Source organism: Sturnira hondurensis, unplaced genomic scaffold (genome assembly GCF_014824575.4).
Source record: "Sturnira hondurensis isolate 20B ecotype Veracruz unplaced genomic scaffold, ASM1482457v3 Scaffold0006413, whole genome shotgun sequence".
NCBI classification, from domain to species: Eukaryota; Metazoa; Chordata; class Mammalia; order Chiroptera; family Phyllostomidae; genus Sturnira; species Sturnira hondurensis.
In genome coordinates, this window is record NW_028079044.1 from 24649087 (window position 1) to 24674752 (window position 25666).

General features: G+C 48.5%; 1 protein-coding gene across 3 annotated transcripts in view; it reads left to right on the forward strand.

Annotated features, from left to right (window-relative positions):
- Positions 1 to 435: 435 nt before the first annotated feature.
- Positions 436 to 25666, forward strand: part of MATN2 (matrilin 2) — a 126652-nt gene continuing 101421 nt past the window's right edge. For 2 of the 3 annotated variants that reach the window (XM_037048248.1, XM_037048250.1), the window contains exons 1-2: positions 436 to 676; positions 11806 to 11973. In XM_037048248.1, coding sequence (XP_036904143.1) covers positions 11832 to 11973 — 142 coding nt within the window. In that variant the 5' untranslated portion in view covers positions 436 to 676; positions 11806 to 11831. The remainder of the gene's footprint in view (positions 677 to 11805; positions 11974 to 25666) is intronic. The other variant, XM_037048249.1, reaches the window with a different exon arrangement.

Below are 25666 nucleotides of genomic sequence, written 5' to 3' on the forward strand. Positions count from 1 at the left end.
TGGGGTCTTCTGGGCACTGACGAGAGAGGTCCTGGCACTTGTCACCAATTATTCCAATTCTCGTCACTTTTTACTCTGCCACCGTCATCGACCGATGCCTACTGCCAATCGTGACCCGAAGTTCAGGGCATAGGACCCCTGCTGTGCCTCCCTTCCCCCTGGAGATGCTCTCCTCCCACACCCGTCCACCAAGCCACCAAAGCTCCCTGTAGTTCTGAGCCTGCGGCGCCGGACCCCTGGAGTCCGATGCCCACCTGGGCTTGCATACAGGCCCGAGCAGAGCGGAGCCAGGCACACCGCTAGGGTGCCCAGCTCTCGGGGCTGCCCGCGGGGTGGAGCGGCCCTGGCGGCCCTCGTGGCCGCTCCCTCTCCGCGCCTTCCCCATCCCCAAAGAGGACACCCCTCCTTCCGCCCGCCGCGGCGCCGCCCCACCGCCGCCCGCCCGCCCGCGCTGGCCCGGAGCCTCCCAGGCAGCCAGCGAGCGAGGGGAGCGCTCGGGGATGGGACTTGGAGGAGGCGGCCAAGGAGGATACAGCGGCTGCGGCGCGTGCTTCTTGCTCGGCTCCCCCGAGCGGTCCCCGAAGGCACCCGCGGCTCTCGACGCGGCACGGAGGCCCGCGAGGAAGACCCAGGTGGCCGCGTCGCTGTCTCGCGTTCCAGGCGCCGGCTGCTGCAGGTGAGCAGGGCGTGCTTTCCCAGGGACTCTGCACGGCCTCGCTGCCCCGGGGCGCAGACAGGAGAACCAACCGACTTAATGACAGACCGAGAGCGCTGGGCTGACCGACGCCCGCGGGCGCTGTACCCCCTCCTCCCCTCTCGCCCTGCAGCTCCGCACGGCCCGGAGCTCCAGGCGTCCCTTCCCCGCCCTGGGCCCGTCGCTCTGCCCCCTCGGGACAGACCGACAAGTAGTGCCCTGCTGCCCCTGCCCCTCGCCGGCAGGAGTCAAACCACCCGGGCCCCGCGAGTCGGGCACGCTCCCTGCGCGTGGCGCACAGCACAGCAGCCACCTCGCCGTGCCCCGTGGGGGCGCTGTGCCCCGGCGCGGGGGCGCCCAGACCTGGTCTCCACGGACCGAGGGAAGGGAGACTTGTTGAGCGGGCTAGCCGGGTTGATGCCGATTCACCCCCTCTTCCCGCGCCCCGCACAGTGGTCTGCTGGGCCACCTAGATTCTCTTCTTTGGTTTTCTGTGGCAGCTTCAGCTCCAGCTTCCCTACACTGTGGACAAAGGAAAGAAAGGGGAGGGCATTTTATGGTAGTTGCTAGAAACCCCGAGGATAGTTTGGGAAGAGGACAGAAAAATGGAGACTCTCAGTAAGGTCTCCAAGGAAACTAACTGCTCAGGAACACGTACTCCCACCCCGAACGTTTGACCCAGTTCCCAGCTGTCATAAATCAGGGAGCCAGGATGCATCTGTACCAAGCGCATTTAATCGGCTGTGAGACCACGGAAAACAACCAAGAGGCTGCAGGGGAAAGGGGTCAAGAGAACGGACACCGCGGATGGCCTGCCTAGATTGCCTAGCTTGGTAACTTTGGAGTTACCCAACTGTTCTATTCAGTTTCCTCATCTATTTAGTGGGATAATCCCCACGATGCTGCGAGGACTATTCAAGTCCTTAGTAGAGTAGTCCCAGGTGCATCCTAAGGTTAGACGGTGAGTTCTATCACCCATCTCTCCAGAAAAAGCGAGGGGTTCCTTTGAGCAGACAGACACCTTCTTCCCAAATCAGGAAGAGAGCCTCTCCATGGATACACAAAGGTGGCAGATGTTCCATGTGTTTAACTGGAGTTTTCCATTTAGGGGTCCACTCTTGCACAGTTCTCCCAGCCTGCTTTCAAAGTGACAAGATCATAAAACCATGTCATGATACCAAGATTGGTTTATGGTCTGGAAAGTTTCCTCTCAGCTGCTGAGGCTTGGTTTCTTAGAGTCAGTCCCCTGTGGAGAAAGCAGAGACCTGTGGCTCTTCTTCACCTTCTATTTCCCTATGTGTTTATACTTTTATTTGAGCCAATAGAATTCACTCTCAGGCCCCCAAGTTGCCAGGCCTCTCCTTTCTACAAAGCAAAGTTCCTTGCTTAGAAAGCCCACATCTAGGCCAACTGGAGCCACCGGGGCCTGAGCTCCCTCACTGAAGGTGCCACAGTCCACCTTGGACATACCCTCAGGCGGCTGTCATGCCCGAAGCTTAGCAAACAACCTGTCGCTGTGTCAGAGAGGTAGTTGAAGGGAAGCCCAAGATAAGGAAAGGGAAAGAGATGATTGCCTTTTGAAAGACAGAGAATAAGAAATTTGTTGAAGATTCTAGAAAGAAATGCCACTGGTTCCCTACAAACAGCTCTGTACTGGTGCCTTAGTGGAGGGAGGGGTTGAGTCCAGGGTGGGGAGGGAGAAGGGGCTACGTAGACACAGGCTCAGGTCCCAGGACAAGTAGGCCGAGTGGCTGGCCTTCACAGGTGTTGGGTGCAAAGCTAGGCAGGCAGTGGGGCAGGCCGTGAGGGGGTCCCATGGGGAGTGGTTGAGTCTGAGACCTGTCAAGTGGGCGAGAGAGTCTCTTAGTGCTTCCTTGGGATGTGGCGTGGAGCATGTGTGCCCTGGAGAGAATCCTTCCCTGGGACTCCCCGTTCTTAGGAAAGCTCCCCTGTTTAATGTGCACGTGGGAATAATTCCGGAGGCTGGGGGAAGAGGAGGGCTGAAGTGCCAAGCGGAGAGTGGAGCGTGCCATCACGGTTGCTAGTAAACAGCACCAGGGAGGCCCTTCCAAGGGAGCAGTTGCCACTTGGAGCTCCAGACGTGAGATCATTTTTGAATCCTGCCATGTGGCTCGCTCGGCAGACAGCCATCAGTGCCTTACCCAGCAGGACCCTGAAGGGGCATCGGAGAGAAAGACAGGGCTGGGCTCTGTTCCGGCAGTCTGAGCCGTTGTCACCAATAGGTGGTAATGATGATGGCAACGATGAGAGATAGTCAGAGTACAACTTGGAACACGCTGATCTTGGCCCTGAAGGGCCTGGGTTCCAGTCTTGACCCTGCCAGTCACACCACCTGTAAGGATTTTGAAAAGTTACTTAACGTCTCTGCATCTCAGTTTTCTCATCTGTAAATGGGGAAAAGGGTTGCTGGAAGAATTAAATTATTTAACACACGGGAAGTGCTTAGTACCTGGCTTGGAGTATGTGCTCAATATTTATTAGCTATTTGTATTATTATCCGAGCCTTGGTTATATCATCCATCAAATGGGCACCATACTCTCTATGTGATAAGATTGTTGTGAGAGTTAAATGAGATCATGTGAATTAACTTACCAGTGAGTAGGATGTAGTCGTGCTCAGAGGGAGCTGGCTGAAACTGAGACTTTACCAGAACATCTGCATGTGAAGTCAGTGGCTGAGCGAGTGGACCAGTTAGCATCTTTGGAAAGTTCTTCAAAGAGTGTTGTCAGGGGAACCTTGATCTGCCCTTGGAGAGTGTGGCTCAGTCCCCATCGGAATCCCCCATTGACATTTTAGGTATTAGTTTTCTGTGGAGGCTATAACAAATTACTATAATTTTAGTGCCTGAAACAACACAAGTTTATTCTCTTCCAGCTCCGGAAGTCAGAAACAGCTGTGCTAAAACCAAGGCGTCCGCAAGGCAGTGTCTTTCTGGGGGCTCGATGGGAAAATCTGTTTCCTTGCCCTTTCTGGCTTCTAAAAATTACCTATGCTTCTTGGTTCCTAGTCTCTTCTTCCATCTTTAAAACATAGCAACTTCCAATTTCCTCCTCCTCCTCTCCTTTTCTCTCTTCCTCCTTCTCCATCTTCTCTTTCCTCTCCATTGCCCCTTCTTCTCCCTCTTATAAGGACCCATGTGATTATATCGAGCCCACTTGGATAACCTAGCCTAATTTCTCCATCTCAAGATCCTTAACTTAGTCATATCTGCAAAGTCCCTTTTGCCACATAAAGTGACGTATGCCCCTACCCATTATCTCAGTTGTCATAACTCAGTCAAACCAGTGAAGAGTGAGGGACATTGTATGGAGCTACTGGGCAGGAATCAGGGGTTAACGATGGTGTGTGTTTGTGTTTGTGTGTTGGCAGGGGTGAGGTGAGCATTGTAACACAGGGCCAGACTATGGAGCTTGGAGTGATAAGCTAAGGAATCTAGATTTTTACCCTAATGGCATGTGGAAGTCACCGGCAGTTTCTGAGCAGGAGCGTGGAAGCGTGGTATTGTGTTGGGAAGATTGAATTCAGTGCTGGTGCTGAATGGATTCAATAGGAGAGATTTAGAAACAGCCTGTTAGTTAGGATTGTGTTCAATTTCAAGTTACAGAAAACAATGGAAGTGGCAGGGGCTTCACAGAGGAAGTTTATTTCTGTTTCGTGTTCTAGAAGTCTGAAGGCAGTGAGCCCAAAGCAAGAGTGGAGCCATTGGTGTCCCCGGCGCCCGGCCGAGAACGGTATCAAGAGGAACATCTGGGCTTGGCCTTGGTATCTGTCTGGTGCAGAACTAGGGCCAGTTGGGTTCAACACTTACTGACCTTTTGTTGCTCAGTAGATGGGTTCATTCAAGCTTTACCTATTTTCTGAAGATTTATTTACAAAATTCAGCACCCAGCGCGTGGAGGACACAGATATGACGAGGTGTGGTCCCAAGGAACAGCTCACAGTCCAGGCAGGGAGGTAGATAGGGCAGCAACAAAAAAGAACCAGGCGCCAGAGCAGGCAAGAAACCCGGTGTCAGGAGTGTGTAGGGAGCCAGCGGCCTTTGGGAAAACTGGGAAGCATTTTAGAGAGTGGGTAGCATGAGCTGAGCCTGGAGGAATGAAGCCAGTTTGGATTAATGTAGAAAGCAGACCTTCCAGGCCAACAGGAGACCAGCGTGAGTGAAGGCACCCAGCTCTGACAAGAACCTGAGTTCTTCAGGCGCTGCTGGGGGCAGGGTCAGGGCTACATGTGGGACTGCCCCAGTTGGAGAGGTGGGCAGTGGTCAGTCATGGAGGCCTTGGGCATTAGTATTATGCCATAAGGCCTAACGTAGATGGGGTCCACACAGAGAAGGGACAGGACCAGGAGTCAAAGGACCCGAGGCAGGAAGAGCAGTTCTGAAGCTCCTGGAAGAGCTGGGGGGAGAAATGGAAGGACAGAGAGTTGCCGCAATAGTGGTCACAGTGAGGAGCGCTGGATGGGGCAGCCACGCAGAGGCGTGAAGGCCAGGGCTTGTCCACGTACGAATGCGATGGTCGTGTGAGGGAGATATGGAACGGGCCCAAGTTTCCAGTCTGGGTGGCTCAGCAGATTAAGTCGCCATAACGGTGAAAGGACTTGAGCGCGAGAAGATGACTTTGTGTCCGGAAAGGCTGAGCGGGCAAGCAGGCCTGCATGTCTCCCAGTAGGGTGCAGAGCACAGACATGCAACACCAGGCAGCATCAGAGCGAACAGCGGTCTAACCTTCAGAGCCACCTGAGAACCACAGCCTCCAGACTTAGCAGAAGTGGGGTTCCCATGCACCCACCAAGCAGGGATGGGGACTCCGGCATAAGGTGGGAGCCAGGGAGGTGGGGTCTCTGGGGCAGCTGCAGCTCTGGGACCATTACTCTGTGAGCAGAGAGGGTAGTCAGTGTGCCGGCCAGGGGTGCAGATGGAGCGGCCTTGGAGGGACAAAACTAATGAATCTGATGTCTAAGAACTTTCAAAATTAGGGGAAGGTGATTTGAAATCTCCCCTCTTTTTTTTAAACAAGTTAGCTGACTTCCTGAGAGATGGCAGGGATTGAATCTTGGCTTTGTCACCTAACTAACTCCAAGGCCTTGGACACTGTCCTTCCATCTGTGCATCTTAGTGCTCCTTCCATAAATTTGGGAACTCATCTGCCTCACAGGGTGGTTGGAGGGACCAAAAGAGCTGAAAATATACCAGATGCCTAGGTCGTTGCCTGGCTAATAGTAGGCACTTAAAAAATGTTAGAGTCCTCCCTGCTTTTCCTGTCTTGTTCTGAGGCAAGCCTTGACCACCCTGGAGGATGTCACATCCAACCTTCTTCAGGGATGTGCTGGCCTGTGGCTGGTTCAGGTTGGGAAACACGGCTTCCAGGACACATCTGTCATTTGGGGCTGACACATGAAGGCCCAGAGAGTTGAGTTACTTCACTGAAGTCACACAGTGTATTGAAAAAGAGCCAGGCCTGTCCATCCAGGCCCACAGCACATAGCGTTGGTGCTGGTGGGAATCCACTTGCCGGCCCCTTAATTGGACCAGTGATGCCTAGAAGAACCCAGAGCTAAGAGGCCGGAACAATCTCCTTCTCTCTCTTCCCCTATCCTCTGGGCAAAGCTACATGAAAAGACGCACTGTCACAGGGAGGGGCAAGAGAAAAATGGCTAAAACAAAAGTCCAAGCGGTTGTATTTTAAAAAAAAAATATTTTCTCCATGCTCCCAAATGCTTTTTAGGGGACTTATTCAGCTTGAATGAACCTCTTTCTCAGCACAGCGCTTCTTCGCATACACTCGTGGATGAAAAGAACTGTTTCCCGAACATCATTCCATTTTCCAGCTCACGTTGGCTCCTGTTCTTCAGGAGGCTGTCAGTTGTGAATGCTGGACTGGGAAACAATGATTAACCTGGGCTGCATGCACTGACTTATTTTTCTCTTGTTTCACTGCTATTGCACATGTGTTTTTAAAATCTACCTTGTCTGATATTAATATTGCCATACTGGTTTAATGTTGATATGTACTCAGTACCCTTGTCCCCATTTCTTTGGTTTTATTTATTTATTTTTAATCCTTGTCCCAGGATATGCTTCTCATTGATTTTCAAGAGAGAGGAAGGGTGGGGGGTGGGAAAGAAAGAGAGAGAGAGAAACATCATGTGAGAGAGAAACATGAAGCCCGTATGTGCCTTGACCAGGGATTGAACCCACAACCCTTTGGTGTCTGGGACGATGTTCCAACCAACTGAGCCACCTGGCCAGGGCTGTTTAGTTTCTTTTTAAGCAACTTTTTTTGAAGTATAATTGACATGCAGCAAAATTCATCACATTTAAGTGTATTCACCAGATTTGGTGAATCCAGACAAATGTATAGAGCCACGTAATCATGATGTAAACATTTCTACCGTCCCCCCAATTTCCCTCATGCCTTTTTGTGCCTCACTCCCTTTCTCCAGCCCCAGCCCCTGGAACCACTGACCTGCTATCTGCCACACAATGTCGCCCTTTGTCAAATGTCATATAAATAGTCAATGAGTATGTGATCTTTTTTTGTCTGGCTGCTTTCACTCAGCACAACTATTCTGAGATTCGTCCAGTCCATCATTCCTTTAACTGCTGAGTAGTGGTCTTCCCTTGTTATGGATGTACCACAGCTTATTTATCCACTCATCCATGTATGGACATTTGGGTTGGTGCCAGTCTGTAGCTTTCACAATGAAAACTTCTGGGAGCATCTGAGTCCAAGTCTGTGTGTGGACGTGTTTTCATATCTTTTGGGTTGTTGGTAGGGGGACAAAACCTCCCAGTTTCCCCACACGGAGGCATTACCTGGAGGCAGGACTTTCACTGTTAAAGCCCAGGCAGTTCTGGGCAAACCAGGACAGCTGGTCACCCTCTGCTGTGTCCTTTGGCAAGTGTACATTTGATTTTCTAGAAACTGCCAAATTGTTCACCAAGTTTACTGCGCCATTTGCATTCTTAGCACCAATGCATGGGGGTTCTGTTTTCCTCACAGTTCTTTGTCAACACTTGGTTATATCAGCCCTTTTCATTGTAGCTATTCTAATGAAATCTCATCATGATTATAATATGCATTTTTTGATGACCAAGAATGTTGATGTGTTTATATGCTTATTTGTCAGCTGAATATTTTCTTTGATGATAGGACTATTCAAACATTTCTTACATTTTCAGTTGGGTTTTTTGGTCTTTTTCTTTTTTTTTCTTTAATATTTATTTATTTTCAGAGAGAGGGGAAGGGAAGGAGAGAGGGAGAGAAATATCAATGTGTGGTTGCCTCTCATGTGTCCCCCACTGGGAACTGGCCTGCAACCCAGGCATGTGCCCTGACTGGGAATCTCACTGCGATCCTTTGCTTCACAGGCCAGCGCTCAATCCACTGAGCTACACCAGCCAGGGCTGGTCTTTTTCTTTTTGAGTTATAAGAGTGGATGTAGTCTGGATAAAAGTCATATAGCAAATACATGTTTTACAAACATTTTCTCCCAGCCTGTGGCTCACCATGCCATGGCATTATGAAAAAAGAAAGTTTTAAATACTTTCAGATACTAAAATGTATTTTTGAATTATGGATTTGTATGTCATTAATTTAGTATAACAGTCATAAGTAAGCATAAAAGCTAATGCACATTAAGTGTTTTAATGTGAAAAAATTAATCACTGTTAGTTTATCAATTGATTTGATTGCAATATGATGATAATAATAGTAATAAAACAACAGGTAGCTAATGCGTTCTGAGCAACTGCTATGTGCCAGGCAGTGACTACGTGCTTTACGTACATGAACTGATTTCACCCGTTCAACAACCAGGTCTGTTTAGTATCTCCTGTTTGACATAAGGAAACAGAGGCGCAGAGAGGGAGGCAGCCTGCTCAGGGTTAGACAGCTAGATGTGTTTAGTTTTATTTATTTTACTGTTTTTAAAGATTGCTTTTTAAATTTTATTTTTCATAGTTGACATACAGTATTATGTTAGTTTCATGCTCGCGTAGTTGGGGTTCTTTTTAGCTCTGTACCCTCCACCCACCCTCAGGGCCTTTAGTTCATCAACAGTGACCTGAAAATGCAAACACTGCTTGAAAGCCACAGTAAACCCAAACTGGTGAAATAGTATTTGCTTTTTCTGCAAATGCTAATTATCTACCACATCGTGTTCTAAGCATTTGGATTTAAGTGCAAATGTGTCAGGATGGAGGTGGGCCTTGAGAGCATGTTGTACGTATTTTGAAATCAATAAATATGGCCTTTGTACAGTAGTTGCCCCCCATCTGTGGGGCACATGTTCCAAGACCCCCAGTGGGTGTCTGAAACTGTGGATAGTACTGAACCCTGTATACAGTATGTCTTTTTCCTGCACACATATACCTTGTCACTTAAAGGAAGCACTTTACAGTCTTTGCTATATACAAATCGCCAGCATCACTGCCCTTGTGCTTTGTTCGTAAGTAAAATAAGTGCTACTTGAACCCAGGCCCTTTGCCACGCCTCCGCAGTCATCTGCTGACCCAGATGGCTCCTGAGTGGCCAACTGACGGGAAGCACACATGGTGAGGGGACGCTGGACCAAGGGGTGGTTCACGACCAGGCTGGGGCCGGGCGGAAAGGCCTGCGATACCATCACGTTGCTCAGACCAGCATGAAGTTTGAAATTTAGGAATTATTCCTTTCTGGGATTTTTTCATTAACTATTTTTGGACTGCGGTTGATTGTAGGTACCCGGAAGTGCCGAAAGCAAAACTGCAGATCCAGGCAGACTACTGTATGTGCCCGTTTCAGAGGAAGGAGAACAGCGTTAAAATAACAAACAACATATACATGATGAAACACATGTAGAATCAGTATCAAGGAAGCTTGAAAGTAGGTTGAATAAGAGAAAATTTTTTTTAAAGAACGACTGAAACACAAACTGTGATTGAAAAATTAGAATAATAATAATAAAATACCAGAGAAAGATGCAAAAATCTTCTAAGTTTTCTTCCTTTCCTCAGGAGGAATCTCACAGTTAAAGCTGTGAAAAGGGACCAGTCCACTCAGTAAATAGTTTAATTTGTTTAAAAAGGGGGGGTGGCCCTGGCTGGCATAGTTCAGTGGATTGAGCGCGGGCCCGTGAACCACACGATCATGGTTCAATTCCCAGTCAGGGCACATGCCTGGGTTGCAGGCCAGTTCCCAGCAGGGGACTCACCAGAGGCAACCATACATTGATACTTCTCTCCTTCTCTCCTTCCCTTCCCCTCTAAAGATAAATAAAAAATTAAAAATTTAAAAAAGGGGGGGCAGTAGCTCTCCGTGATAAGCCAGTGTGCTCTGAGCCTCACCCCTCTGTCAGCCACGCAACCTCATTCACGTTACTTAACTCCACCGAGTTACTGTGGGACTTGAATGACTTAAAACCTTTAAAGCTCTTGGCTGAGCGCCTGGCATATAGTAATCCCTGAATAAACACTGGCTATTTTAATATATTTTTAATGCATGGTGAAAATGGAACTACCTCAGTACAGCAAGTATGAAAAACCGTGGAATCTGAGGTTGACATGCTGGAGTTTGTCTCCAGGTCAATTCCTGAAAGCACTTTGCCGAACAAGCAGTTCACTTAATTGTCGAGTATCACCATTTAAGCTCCAGAAATGGTCCTTGCCCTGCTCTGCCCTCCTCGCACCTCTGTGGTTGGCTCAGCGATGGCCTTGCATGAAGTGACTTTTGGTGATTTGACATGCAGATAATTGAATTTTCTGCTAATTAGTGAATTGGCAAATTGGCCTGCTTACCCTGGGTTGGAATCTCTACTTGGTCACTTATTTCAGCTTCGTGACCTTGGTCAAATTTATGAAGTTTCTCTGAGCCTCAGTTTCCTCATCTCTGAAAAGCAGAAATGGTGACTCTGATTTCCGTGAGACAGGGGTGAGGGTTAAAGAAGGCCCTGGGCGAAATTGCCAAGAGCAAGAAGAGGGCTTAGTGAAGACTTTATATGCAAACGATAATACTTAAAAGTTGTTCCTCCTTGAATATTTCCTCCTCTACACCTAATTTGCATCAATTAATAAATTGCTCCGACACCCATGATCTTCGTTGATTATGGAAGGATACATTTAAACCCAGTCCCAGAACACAGCCTTCCCCGTGGGGTTTTGTCCCCAGGCAGAATAGTCTTGACTTCATTCACTGAGTACCTCTCTCAGCCCAAATGATGCACTGAGATTGGCCATCGTGGGAAAACCTGGATCTGACCACGTCGCTTCTCTGCTTAGGATCCTTCCTCCAAAGACTTCATACCCACTGAGCTTCTCACTCAGCACCTGGTTTGATCCTATGCGTCTCTTCTTCCCTAGCTCCTTTGCTGGCTTGGTTGTCCCCACTTCCCCAGGTGTGCCAGGCACCGTTCTGCATGCTGTAGGGACATGTATTAACTCGCTCCGTTAACTAACATTATCTCATATTCCCATAAGGCTTGGAAAAGTTAGGTAGCTCACCCAAGGTCACACACATGAAGTGTTGGAACCAAGATTCAAAGCCATACAGTCTGGCGCCAGGGGCTAAGCCCTTCCCCGCTGTACCCTGCTGCCTCTGAGCAGACGTGTGTGGGAGGCTGGGAGGCTAACTATGTGAGGCTGCCTTATGCCACCTGCACATGAATTCCTTGGGAAATTTATGTCTATTAATTTGTGGCATGCACTATTGTGAGACTGAAGGAATATTATTACTTGGACTCTTCAGATGTGCTTTTTCCTTTTCCAAATCCAAGATGTAGAATGTGACTGTGAGTAATTGGTAATAGACTTAATTGAGAGGAAACTTCAGGATGGATATTTTTCCCCTAAAGTTTTCTGTTCAGTCTTATAGTGACCAAAGGGATGAAAAATCCCAACTATGCATGCTCCGCTCAGAGTAACCAAGAACCTACCAGTTGCTGTCGGTTACCTGGGTTCTTGAGGATCACTCACACAAATGGCATTTTAATTGCAAGTGGCGGGTGTGAAACATGAGAAGACCAGGCGGGTGGAGGGCGGAGGTCTGCAGGGCCCAGAGTTCAGGGAGACCCGGCCGGCTCACCCTGCCCCCTTCCCCTGTTGTGTTTGTCACAGCTTTGCCCCCTTTCCCCTTCTTGAAGATGGAAAAGATGCTGGTGCGCTGCCTCCTGCTGATCCTCGGACAGACCCTCCTCCTCCCTGCCGAGGCCAGGGAACGGCCACCCTCGAGGTCCATCTCCAGAGGCAGACATGCTCGGACCCACCCCCAGACGGCCCTCCTGGGTGAGTGATGCAGGTACCGCCCACAGAAGCAGGCTGGAATGGGTGGTTAAGGGCGGATCTCCAGGCTGGGGTGGGGGTGGGGGTGGGACACCAATTGCTGAAGCTCCCCTGTCCCTGGGTCCCCTGGTGGGTGTGCTGGGGGAGAGGGAATCTTGCTGGCAATGAGCACATCCTGAGCTGAGGAAGGGGTTGTACACAGCCTTTCAAAATGATAAGAAAATCTCTTGGAAAATCTCTTTTATTTCCAAGTCTTCCATTTAATTGGATGACTCTTCTCTCGTGTGCAAGGGCAAGAGTTTCCATCTGAGAAGGTTACTGTTGGAATTCTCTGGACAAGCGTATTATGGACATTTTTTATGGTGTCCGTCCAGCTAATCTGTGTTAATAATACTCCCCAGCCTGGCAGCCTGGGAAGCAAGCAGAGGGTTTGTGGCAGGCGGAAGCGGGCACAGAAGACAGGTGGGGGCCTTGTGGGCTGCGACAGGATGCCAGGAACACAAAAGGCCAGGGAGTTTTATTACGATTCAGTGAACACGTTTTCTTTAGGTGACTTTTTTTTCTTTCTCTGAGAAAAAGGAAAGGTCATGAAAACACAGGGTATAAATAAATTGTCCAGGTTGCACATGTGGGCTCTGGTAGGGCTCTGTAAGCCTAGCATGTGGGGGGAATAGGAAGGTCAGCCATTGGAAAAGAGTAAGTCCTGGCTCTGCTACCGACCAGATGTGTACACTGAGGCAGTGTGATCTCTTTGAGGCTCAGTTTTCTCATCTGTAAAATGGGAATGTTAATGCCATCCTTGGGAGATTTTTGTGAGGAGAAATGAAGTAATATCTGTGCTCTGTAGCTATGCAATGTATGATAGCTTTACCACGACTATCATTCCATGAAGTCATTTTCTGAATCTGTTTTACATTTGCATGTTGTTGGCCAGCCTCTAGAGTCTACGAAGGCCACTAAGAGTCTATGAAGCCTCTAGAGTCTACGAAGGCTACTAAGAGAACTGCCCGGTGGCCTGGTGGCCTCAGCATCCAAAGTGACAGAGACCAAAGGGACCCAAAGAGCCCTGTTTTAAGAAGCCCAATCTTTACTGATGTTAAGCTAAACGATGACCCCGTGCTCCTGGGCCTTCCATGTCTTTAGTTTCCCGAGCTTCCTCCTTTCTGTGCTGATGTAAGCCTGAGACTTCTGCAACTGCGTAAAGGACTGGGGAATTTTCAGGATGTTGGTTAAAGGTTTTTTTTAAAACAAATTTCAAGATGATAAACATGTATAAATATACAGAGAGAACTGGAAATGCTTGATTTCTGGATAAACAGCAGCAATTGCATAGTTGGGTTTCTGATGGGGCTGCTTTCAGAATGAGCAATCACACACTGAGCCAGAAAAGCATATTCCTTCTCTTGGCTCAAAATGAATGAATGAATGAGTCAATCAATCAATCTCTCTTCGTTGCATGTGCACACACACACTCACACACACACCACTCCTGGGCCGCCCCCAGTGGGCAGCATTCACTGCCCTCCTGAGCCCTGAGTTCAGGCTCCGAAGTGGAGCCCTGTCTTCTGAGGTAAGGGATAGCAGCTGTTTTGCCAAAGGCATGAACCCCACATCCAGTATTATTCTGGTTCTTATTTTGCCAGAGAATGTTCCAGGGACAGAGAATAGGATGGAACGTGGCACATGTCCCACCCCAGGGAGTGGCAAGTGGCCACTCCCCGACATGCCGGAGGGCTGCTTGACTTAGGAACATGGCTGAGTGAGTGAGAATCCTGGAACTGGAAGGCAGACACTGCAACCTTGACCTTGATGCTTGGGAGCGGTCTGCTTTCAGTCTGTCTTGGACAGAGAACGGAGACGGAGAAGCCATGCTCTCTGTTGTCGCTGCCCTGAGTTTGAACAACCTTCTCTTCATTTTTGGAATACGGTGTCTAGTGTTTCCTGGGCATTTGCTGTTCTCAGCCTCTTGTTTTCTGCGCTCAGAGCATCACTCGGGCCACGTGGCACTTTTCCTCGGGTTGTACTTGTGATGTCCGGCTGCATAAAGCATTTCACTAGTTACTTCATTGCAAAGCTGTCTCTGAAAGTTTAAGAGTAGAAACCGAGTTGTTTCTTAGGTTATTTTGTTAGAATTATCTGATTTTTAAAGAAAGTTTATCATTTATGTCTTAATTCAGGTCCGAGTTTCAGTAACAACTTGAGTGAATTAAAAAAATGTAGTGCACTCCTCTGCGTCTCCTGTGAATGAATGACTGCAGGCTGCTTGGGCGTCAGCCTGGGGCTCGGGGCCACAGGGGGGGTCTCTTTCTTCACTCTCTTACCTGCAGTTTCTGCATGTGCCAGACATGGGGGCTTTAAAGACAACAGCCACCACCAGGAAGCACCCATGTACTGGGGGAGACATTTTAAAAAATCGTTCACTTGGTGCAACCTGTGCACAGCAGGATGGGCGGGTTAAGTGACAGTCCACTCTGCCTGCCGCAGGCTTGGTGTGAGGCTGTGGTTCTCAGACTCTCTGTCTCAGAGCTTGTTACACTGAAGGGTTACTGAGCATCCCCAAGGGCTTTTGTTGGGGTGGGTTAGAGTTAATCGATCAAGAGTTACTGAATCAAGCCCTTGCTGGTGTAGCTCGGTGGATTGAGCACGGGCCTGCTAACCACACGATGGCGGTTCGATTCCCAGTCAGGGCACATGCCTGGGTTGCAGGCCAGATCCCAGCAGGGGACTCACAAGAGGCAACCATACACTGATATTTCTCTCCTTCTCTCCTTCCCTTCCTCTCTAAAAATAAATAAATAAAATCTAAAAAAAAAATGAGTTACTGGATCAGAAACAGACACAGAGAAGTTTTAAAAAAGATTAATTAATTGATTTAAAAATAACAAGAATAAACCCATAACACATCTTATAACAGAAATAAGGCACTTTTCTAACATATGGTATTTTCTAAACTTAAAAATTAATGAGAAGAACAGCACTGTTCGTCGCTTTTGCGAGTCTGCTTCGCGTCTGGCTTCATGGAGGCCAGCTGGGTCCTCGCTCCTCCGCGTTCCGCCCGCCTGGAGGTGTTGCTTTCGTTGGACTCCACGAAGAAGATATGGCTCCACACAGATGCGTAGTCAGAGGGAAGAGGAGCATTGTAATCTTTTTTTGGTATAATTATGAGTATTCTTGTTTGATAGACACTAAAACTTGACAAATGGTATAGTTTCTTAAAGGTTAGTTGCAATGTGGAATCTAAAGGCACATCATCAAAGTTTTGGTACTTTACACACTCATTAGAGAATGAGAGTAAAAAGGCAAATTAGTACCATTATGAAAATAGTTCTGAGTTCATGGACCCTCTGCAGGGGTCTCAGGGACCCCCGCACACTTTGAAGGGGAGCGTTCCTGGTGAAGATGGCAGCAAGGTGGAGCCTTGAGGGGCCAGGAGGCAGGAGAGGAGCGAGGACTGAGTGTGGAGGCGGGGCCTAGTCATGCCAACCAGGCACCAGGTCTCCGAGGCCAGTGGGCTGAGCCAGAGACCAGCCCAGAGATGGCAGGAACCAGATCTCCTAGGACCTCGGGGTTCCACAGAGTTTGGGCTTCATTCTGCAGGGGTGGAGGCCCCTGGCTGACTTTGAACAGGCAACAGTGTTGATCACTGCTTACTCCCTTCCCGCCCACTGTGCCTTCTGGACAGCTTCAGCCTTCCTGGGCTCCGGCCAAGGTCAGGGAGATCCTACACTCCCAGGCCACCAGGAGAACAGACGAGCACTTTCTCCAGCCCAGGTTCTTTCTAGGCAACCACGCTGGCACGTAGAGTTGGAGCAGCAGGGTGCGCTCTATCCAGAGCACAAGCTCCGGGAAGTCTTTGTATTCTCCTTCTCTGCACCCATCCCCCACCCTTTATCAATGGCACAGGCCCCCTTTCAAACTCCTCCCTCAATCCCCTCCAGGGGGCGCTCACTGGAAGTCATGCTGCTCCCCCATCCCTTTAATTACTGCCTGCTTTATTGTGCACATTTTTCTCTTTATTATAACACTGTCATATGGGGAGGGGTAGTGGACCTGTTGCCAGGGCAACCAGGGAGAGCATATCAGCCTTTTTGAAACCTTAACCCTCCTTGGCCAAACTCCCACTGTATCCTTGACTCCCCCATGGTCTTGTTGACATGTACGTTCTAAATTTACCAACCTAACTCATCTGATTTCTGCTAACTAACCTTGAAACATTTTCCTTTCCATATAATAGAGTCTCCTTCTGATCAAAAGAACCCATGCAGGGTTCATGTTTGTGTTTTAGGAGAGCACGTTGAGACACAAGGACCGCGGATTCGGGAAGCAGGAGGTGGAGATTTTTAAACAAGGCTGGCTTCATGGTGTGCTCAGGGGATGATGGGAGCGGAACTCCCACTGCTGGAAAAAGTCCAGGAGTGTTGGCAGTGGCGGTTGATCCAGAGGCCACAGAATTAGTGAAACTTCTTTATAACAGTTGATTTACAACTTCAAAACAAAGCTAATGAAGACAATCTGATGTAGACAATCTCACTGTCTACAGCCCCAAGTTCAGTTCCTTGGAAGTCACAGTACGTGATGAGGCCCTGTTTTCCTTTTTTGCACACATCTCTCACCAAACCTGGCATCAAATGATGAGTGAAAACACAGAGTGTTTTTTTATACATGGAGGTGAAACCTCCCGAATTAGTGGTGTGACCGAAGGAGTTGCCTGGCCTCCAGAATTAAGGGCAAGAATATCCTGCTCTCTGTTGCCAATGAATGTTTTTGCCAATGGAAGTTTTTGCCAACAGATTAATAATGATTAACATTTTCAAGCACTGGCTGCTAGAAAATGAATTTTCACTTTCTAAAACAATCCCCTAGGTGACGTTTGTCAGCACCCTCAGGGAGGAAGGAGGCTTTCAGAGTTTCTAGCTCACCAAGCAGTGACCCACTGAGGCCACCAGTCTTATTTGCTCTGAAGCCACTTTGCCCTGGTTAGAACATTTGTCCCCTTCCCTCCGCTTTCCCAGGGCCCTCTCCCTTCCACCTGGAATATTTTTCCACGGTCAAGGCCTACTATCAGCCAAGGCCAGGTCAAATGCCACCTCCTTCTGTAACCAATCCTTTTGGGTCAGGGACCCAAAACAAGTTCCTTCTGCCCAGTGCTGTGAACAGAACAAGACTGAGTTCAGTAAAGCAGGTCATAAACTTGATTCTTTGATCAGGGAAGGGCGAGCTCATGCTCTAACGCCATCTTCTCCCGATTGGGAAGGAGCTTCTGTATTTATAGGCGGTGGTGTGGAGTTATTAAATTCTGTCTGGCATGTGTGTTTCTTCTTCTGTTGTACTCGGCACTTTCCCACACAGCTGTTTCTGCACACGATACCCATCACCCTCTTGGTCTTTGCCCTCTGCCCTCCTCATTTTGCAGTGGGGAATCCCTTTCAGCCTGTAAGGAGGCATAGCTCATGCCATAGTTGAGGTATGGAGAAAAGTTAGAGTCTTTTGGATGATAGCCTGGTGACGCTTCCTCTCCCTGCCAGGCAGGACCCTCCCAGGACTGGCCCCGCACACCGTGGGTCCTCTGCTAAAGTGTCGGCCATGTCTGCCTTACATTCGGAGGGGTAGTAGTGGTGTGGACCCAAGAAGGATTCCTATTCTAGTCATTTCTGTACTCGCCTCATTTTCACCACTACACTGTAAACCCGTGAAGACAGGGACCAAGTGTGTGATTTTTCACAGCACCTGTGGAGGGTGCTCTCATTTACTGAGCCCTGGTGTGAGGAGGGACATGCTAGCTCACTAATCTATGCGAAGGAGATGAACTCTTGCTAGGCGGTTATTGGTTTATCCCATTTTCAGCTAGGAGGCTGAGACTCAGAGAGATTAAGCGATTTGGCAAAGCTGTCAAGTCTTCTGCAAACTGTCAACTGATGGTCACTGCTGCCAGTTCAACACCAGCAGGAATCCCCAATTTGGGATGCGGTGAAGAAACGTTATTCAGTGCAAAGAGCTCAATTGTGTGATACAGCTGTGAAAACAGCACAGCTGCAGAACAGCTCAAAGTACTAAGGCTCACTTAGGAAGCAGTGCAGCTGTGGAACAGCATGGCTGGGAGGCGGCCCTGGGTCGAGGTGGGCCCTGGTTTTCTCTGGTCTGCACCCCCTGCTCTCATCTACTCCATTCTGCCCTAGCACCAGCCTGCTCTGTTCTGCTCCTGTGTCAGTCTTCAGTGTTTCAGCTTTGCTCTTTTAGCTCCTGCTGGAGAAATGTAGTCTTTAGAAAAAGAAAATGTGTTCTCTGAGCTAGAGGGGAGCTGACTTATATAGACAGAAGTCCCTGCCCGTGATCCCTGATTGGTCTATCCTCATGTAAATGAGGACTCCAAATCCTCAGAGGTTGATTGGTCCAAAAGGCACTGTCCTGATTGGTCAGAATGGAGCAGCTCTGATTGATAAAGATGTTCATGGATTGGGTGCAGGGTGGGGGCGGGGACATAGCTGCATAGCTGATTGGACAGGGGAAACCTCTGTCCTATTTGATATAGGATTCTAGGAAATCTTTATGAAGGCTGGCTCAGAGGGCAGGCTGTTCAGTGCAGGAGGCAGACACAGCTTAATGCTAGCTTCTCCCTGAAGTGTGGTTTGCATGATAGCCCTCTGTGTAGAAATGACTGCTAGATTCTGTTTTATAAATTTGAGCCCACTTAGTCACCAAAAGCCCTTTGTCATAGGTATCTTCTTTCTCAGGGTCCAGAAAAGCTAGAAAGAAAAGGTTCTACCCCCACTCCACCCTCCTCCACAGCCCTGCCCACCCTCCCCTGCTGCCCTGCCACCCTCAGTTTGGGAAGGGGGAAGGAATGCAAGTGTTAGGAGCAGATGTGCCTTTGAGCAAAGAAAAAAGGGACCTCACACTAGAGCCTGCTGACTTCAGACCCTGACTGCTTCTGGCCCAGGAGTCGTGAGCAGACTGTGCCATGCTCATCTGTATTTGGAGGTTTTGCCCTGAATTTGGAGGTTATATCTGGGATCCCCAGACCTCGAGGCCTGTCTTTGGTCCTGCCCACAGCAGAAACTCAGTGTGTGTTGAACAAGTGAGTGGATGATTAATTTGGATGATTTGTTACAGAACAGCCAGTGGGATTCTACTGCTTGCTGCCAAAAGGCAAACTCCAGAGTCAGAGATCTGGTGAAAAAGGAAAGAGGTTTATTTAAAGGCTATACAGTCTTGGAGCAATGGCAGTTTCTGCCTCAGAACCCTGCTTCCCTTAGAACGCCCAAAGACAAAGAACCCTGCCGTACCATGCCAGGCCAGACCAGTCCATGGGTGCACCTGGATTCTCTTCTTCCCCATTGAACGGTACCATCCTCTGGGGAATGCAGGTGGCTGTGGCATGCTCATTCAGGCTGCTTGGTAGGTTCCGTGTCACAGTTTGGCTCCTGGCATCCTCTGGAGTCTGTGTGCTGACCGGAGTCCCACTTGTTGCTCACTGCTCTTGTCCTCTGGCTGTGGGCTCACTGGCGCGTCTGTGGGCCTGGCTGGGCAGGCCCGTGCAGCGCCAGTGCTGCTGCTGCGTTTTGCTCAGGGCGTAGTGCTCCCAGACGGGGTGGCCCAGGGACTCGGGCCCCCTGGGGCTGATGGGGCTAGTTAGGGAAGATGGAAAGAGCATGTGTTTCCCCACGTATTCTGTTTTTAAAGGCCCGGCCCAGAAACCCATGCATGGTGGGGCATCTGGCTTCTCAACCAATGTGGGCTAATGCCCACCATGTTCGTCACGTGCACCGTGTCTTTGCCTCTCTTCTGGCCTCCATTTTCCAGAAGGGGGCAGAGTCTTTAGCTGCATCTTGCTACGTGTGCTTTTGACCCTCTCAACCCACGCAGTCTCTGTGCTGCCTGCCTCATAAGCTGCTCAGCTGCTGGGGCAACACACACTGGTTTATGTAGACACATTGGCTTTGTTTGCACTTGACCTGGGGTATGGAAGGCTATCAAACTCCAGTTCTGGTTTCAATCCCAGGCTGCCCTTCTGTGTGGGGGAGGTGCTGGTTCTGGCACTGCTTCTGGGCTCCCCTCCTCTGCTCCCCAGCCATCTGGCCAGACCCACCCTGTTACAGATTCATCCGGATGGTCCCAGTCTTGATTTGACTTTTAATTAGCAATTGACTCTGTGAAAGTCTCCTTTCTTCTCCACGCCTCAGTTTATTACTCTATTAAAGGAGATGGTTGGAGTTAGTGATCCCTCAGTTCTTACCTAGGACATGATAGCAATTGTCAATTCTTCTGCCTTCCAGATGCCCCTTCTCTGGTTCCTAGGGTGGGCTGGCTTTCTTTCACTCTCTCCGGGTGGGAGAGCCAAGGAGGGAGAAGTTTCGAGATAGAAGGTGATGGGATAGTAAAATCAAGCAGGGGAGTGGGGGTGGTGCCCTAGGATCAGGCAGGGGCATAGGTGGGGGACACTAGAATCAGGCAAGGGAGGTGGGCCAGTAGGATTAGGCAGGGGTTGGGCTGTGGGTCAGGTAGCCAAGCATTGGTTCTCAAATTTCACAAAGCATCTGAAACTCCTGGAGGGTTTAGGAGAATACAGACTGCAGGTCCCTGTGCCCAGAGTGTCTGATTCAGTACGTTGAAGCATGAGAAGTTACACTTCCGGAGACCTCAGTTTTAGAACCGTTGCAGAAGGGCAGTGAGAAGGTGGGATGCAGATGGGCAGGAGGAAGAGCCTTTGAGAAGAGACGCTTTGCAGCAGGAGCCAGAAAGGCGACTCAGGATGAGTAACATCTGCAGGGAAGTTGCAGCCGGAGAGTATAAACTAACTGTGGCCTGGGCCCACCCCTTCGAAAGCTTTGAAAATAAGCTGCCAGCATTTTCTACCCAGGAGGATTCCGTGGAGATGGGCCTCCAGCCCCAGGTGGGGAACCAGCCTCCTACAGCACAGGGTCTAACATGCACAGCTCAGCAGCTGAGCGCCTGGCACGTGTCTTTGCCATCGGATGACTGTCGTGACCTTGGTGGAGCCCTGGCATTCTGTCCCCCACAGAACACATCTCTTCATGCATGTGCTGTTTTATGTATGAGCCAGCTCCTCTGTTATCATTCGTTTTTTATAAACTGTATGGAGTGAATTCCTCATTCCTATCTTGTGATAAATACTGGGAGAACCCGAAAAAGGACAGCATCTGACTTCCAATAAGCCACAAAATTAAAAGCTTTCCTAGCTAATGAGTATATAGCTTGCTTTTGCCCCCTCCTACAGATTCTTTCTTCCTGCCTCTCTCTTTTTTCCTTCTCTATTAAACTGTGTCTCCCCTTCCTTTTCCATAACTCCTCTTAGACAACAGGCCCAAAATGGAGTTGCTTATGCTAAGTCCATGTCACCAAGCAGAGATTTAATTACAGTTTCAGCTGTCCAAGCAAGGGCATCTTAGACCAGTCAACCAGGACTCCGCTGGTGGGCACTAGTCAGAGCCCCTCCCCGACCCCTGCCATAACCAACCAGCTTTTTTGTCTGGTAGGACTTCCGCATGACTGCTCCCTTCTACGTATCAAAGTCTTTCCTTAGTTGCGTCTCCTTGCAGCTCCTTCCTATTGACTACATGGGATACGGCCCGATTTGGATAGATTTTTGCTCAGATAAACTCTTTAATTTTTAATATGCTTCCGCTTATCCTTAACACTCTCAAATCACTCCCTCCCTCCATCCCTCATTTCCTTCTGTAGTTCCAGGATATTCTATCCTCAGGTTGCCTGTGTGTTTGGTACCTGCAGCATATGTGTGTAGAGATGGCGGTGGAGGGGGACATCCCCCAGCGGGTGACATAGCTGCGGCTCTCTTTGATGGCTGGTGCTCGTGGGGGCGGGGAGGGGGGAAGCATGCACCCTTACCCTTCTGGAGCCAATCACGTCAGGCACTGTGCTAGGCACTTCACACTTTACTCTGTGTGGTAGTATTATCCCCATTTTACACATGAAGAAACTGAGGCTTAGACAGGTTCAGTGTCTTGCTCAAGGTCGTTCACCTATGGAAGAGTTCAAGTGGGATTCCAGAAGCCAAGTTGCCAATCCTCTGCTCAAACCCTCTGCTCCAGCCCCAGCTGCTCTGTATCATCCAGCTGAATTGGACTCATCTTCGGGTCCCTACAGAAGGAAGCATCTCTGACCTTCTAGGCTGGGATTTAATCCCTGACAGTGCCGTCCCACGGCAGGTGCCTTGTCCCAGCCCAGCACTCATTCATTAATCAGCCTGCACGGCAGTTGTCTGCTCCATTGCCTGTGTTGCGTTGACCATGCTTTGGAATGTGCCAGATACACAACGGGCTCTGAGAAGATACCTAGAGAAGGAGTAAAGGAACTAGCAAACGAACAAAGAGGAAGGAAAGTCTCTGGCCACCGGGCTGGTGAAGGGTCCAAATCCAGGACAGGTGGAAGACCTGAGGCTATTCAGCTTGGAAAAAAACAAACGAAACAAAACAGGCGGGGCTCTCTGGAGCCTGTTAGGGAAGAGTTTAGGTTTGTTATTAGGACATTAAAGAGGGGATGTAGCACCAAACACCTGCGCTTTCAAGGAAACAGATTTTTCTTCTGTAGGAAACTCTGTAGCCACCAGGTTAGTGAGGGGAGTTGGGGACACAAAGAATTGGCTCCTGAGGAGGATTCAGGAATATTGGGCTCCGGGTGCAAATAAATCTCAAATCCTCAAACACTTACGTTCCAGAATTCTGTGTGGAGGTGCCTGCAAAATTAAGACATGAACCAGAAGATGAAGATTTTTCCCCTATTAAAAAAAACTAGGTAAATACTTGCTCTCCAAGAAAAAAAAAATCTGCTGTAGGAGGCTCTGAAATTCCATTTTTTTTAACCAAGGGAGAAACAGAAATTTTAAGTGGCTGGCAATATATAATTTGTTGAGTCCCTTGGTTTCACTTCTGGTGATGTTAATTAAATGAATGGAAGAATGGTTACAGGTAAATTGCATTGGCTTCTGGTTAATTCACGTAGAGCTTGCAGTTAAGGAATATCACTAAACCTACATTATGCATGGCTGAATAGCTGTCATACAGCAGATTTTTAAAAACTTAAGTGGAACACTTTCTTGTACTAAAATTTATCATCTTCATTTATGTTAATGTTTCTTGATTAATATCTTTTTTCTCCTTTACTTAACAAGTTAGAATCATTTGCAATTTTGATATAAAATGGTTTCTATAATCTTTCTCCAAGTCCCCACATAAAATGTTAAAAGAGTATTTTATATTCTTTGGAAATGATTATAAAGAACAGTCATCGGTACTTTAAAAAATTTATGTCTAAATATATAAGACTATTAGATACTGAAAATCCGAGGGAAGCTAGTTCAAGGAGTTGCCTGAATGATCAACTATAAATGTTTTGTGTATTTTTGGGAGGAGATGTTATAGAGACTTGAGTTGTGTATTACTTTGCTAGGGCTGCCATAACACCATCACAGGCTGGTGGCTTATGCGACAGAAATTTATTTCCTTGGAGTTCTGGAGGCTAGAAGTCCAAGACCAAGGTGTTGGCAGGGTTGGTTTCTGCTCCTCCTGGCTTGCAGATGACCATCCCCCTGGGTCTTTGCACAGACCCCTCTTTAGCCTGTCTGCATCCTTGTTCCCTCTTCTTAGAAGAACACTGACCACCTTGGATTAGGGCCCACACATGTGTTCATTTTATCTTACTTTACCTCTCCAAAGGCCTCCGTCTCCAAATGCAGTCACAGCTGGAGGTACCAGGAGTTAGGACTTCAGCATGTGCTTTTCAGGGGATGCAATTCAATCTGTAACAAGTTGCTTTGCTTTTCACTCTCCCAGATTGTGAAGGACAATATGTCTCCTCTGACATGTTCTAAATTGCATCTTTTCACTCTCTGATGCCCTTTACATTGCCATTTAAGGGTGATGTAACTGTGACTGACACACTGGGGAAGCATGTTCAAAGCCTTGAGTGGTATGATACCTGTTAACTTACCATCGTGTAGTTCTGAGGCCTTAAAGCAGGTTGGACAAACGCAGTAGGTTGCACCGCCAGCAGCTGAAGGCTGCAGAGGGGAACTCATGTGATTTAGCCAGGATGTGAAACCAAAGCCAAGTAAGATTTTTCAAAAGCCAAGAATTAGAACCATTAGCTTAGAAAAAATTTTTTCTTTCAATATATTCAGAGGAGGCTGATTTTTAGGGAACAATGAAAGGAAGTTAATGTCTTTATTTTGGCTGCTCAGAGGACAGGGGGTGGGAGCAGGGAGGGAGGAGTTATCATTAGTCCACAGCCAGCCAGTGAGTAAGTACTTCAAAGAGGAAGATGGATGGCCAGATGTACAAAGAGCTGATGGAGAAGTTGGGACTGCGGGCTGGTGACAAGATGAACATAAGCACGTGAGGATCAGGCTGACAGCCAGGAGGGCCCTTCGGAGAGAAGATACCAGGGAGTGCAGGCAGCACAGGCACTTGGCTGTGAGAAGCCCCTGGAGGATGAGCCCCAGAGGCCCTGAAGTCAGGTGGGACCACGAAGTCAACTGCAGACAAATCCCGTCCAAAGGGCTCAGACCTGGCAAAGGCTACAAAAGGCTGCTTTAAAAAAGTCGTTTTTTGTTTTTCAATTACAGTTGACTTACAAGATCGTATTAGTTTCAGGTGTACACCCCAGTGACTAGACATTATAAAACTCACTAAGTGGTCATCCTTCGCTCTTCATTCCCAGCCCTGATGCTCGAGCTTGTTCCGGTCCACTCGGTCCGTTCATTGAATAAACGTGCACTGAGAACCCCCGTGATCCAAATGTCATGCTAGGCCCAGTGAAAGGCGGAGAAGTCTTAAATTGGGGGGCCTTGGTGGGCTGCCCAGGAACAAATCCCCACCGCTTAGAGGTCCCATTCATCCTTATGTGCCCCGAGGCTGGTGTCCCTGTGGCTGTCATGTGTGCTTGTTTTGTCCACTGAAGGGAGCAGGCTCCTCCACGCCCTTCTTCCATACTTAAATTTTATCCAGAATGAAGAGGAATAGGAAAACCATTTGGTTTATCTAGCTGTTTTTCCTCACCCAGATTGTTTAGTTCTAATAAACTATTTTTTGTTTCATTATTTGCCTCAGTTTTGTCACTTATTTATTCATTCAACAAATACTTGTCTGATATTAATAGCTATGGTGTGCAGGGCATTGTTCTGGGTGCCAACGGTATTGCAGGGTCATGTGAAGGTCACGTTTGACTCGGGGTTCCTAACCGTGATGATTTAAGGTTTGGTACGAATTCTATAGCTTCAAGTAGCATGGACCTCAGGGGGGAACTCTATACAGGACCAGGGAGAGAAGTCCTCAAGAGCTAGTAAAACTCATAAAACCACGTGGGCTGGATGCCTCCGTAAAGAGATATATTTGACAACTAAGTCAATTTCTTTAAGAGTCATTTGTCTATTGGGGTTTTCTATTTCTTTTTTAATCTATTTTAATAATTGGTATTTTTCTTAAAAAGTATGTGTGTTGTGCCCTGGCTAGTGTGGCTCAGTGGACTGAGTGCCGACCTGTGAATCAAAGGGTTGCTAGTTCGATTCCCAGTCAGGGCACATGCCTGGCTTGCAGGCCAGGTCCCCAGTTGGGGGTGTGTGAGAAGCAAGCACACACTGATGTTTCTCTCCCTCTCTTTCTCCCTCCCTTACCCTCTTTCTAAAAATATATAAATAAAATCTTAAAATTTTTTAAAAAATTAC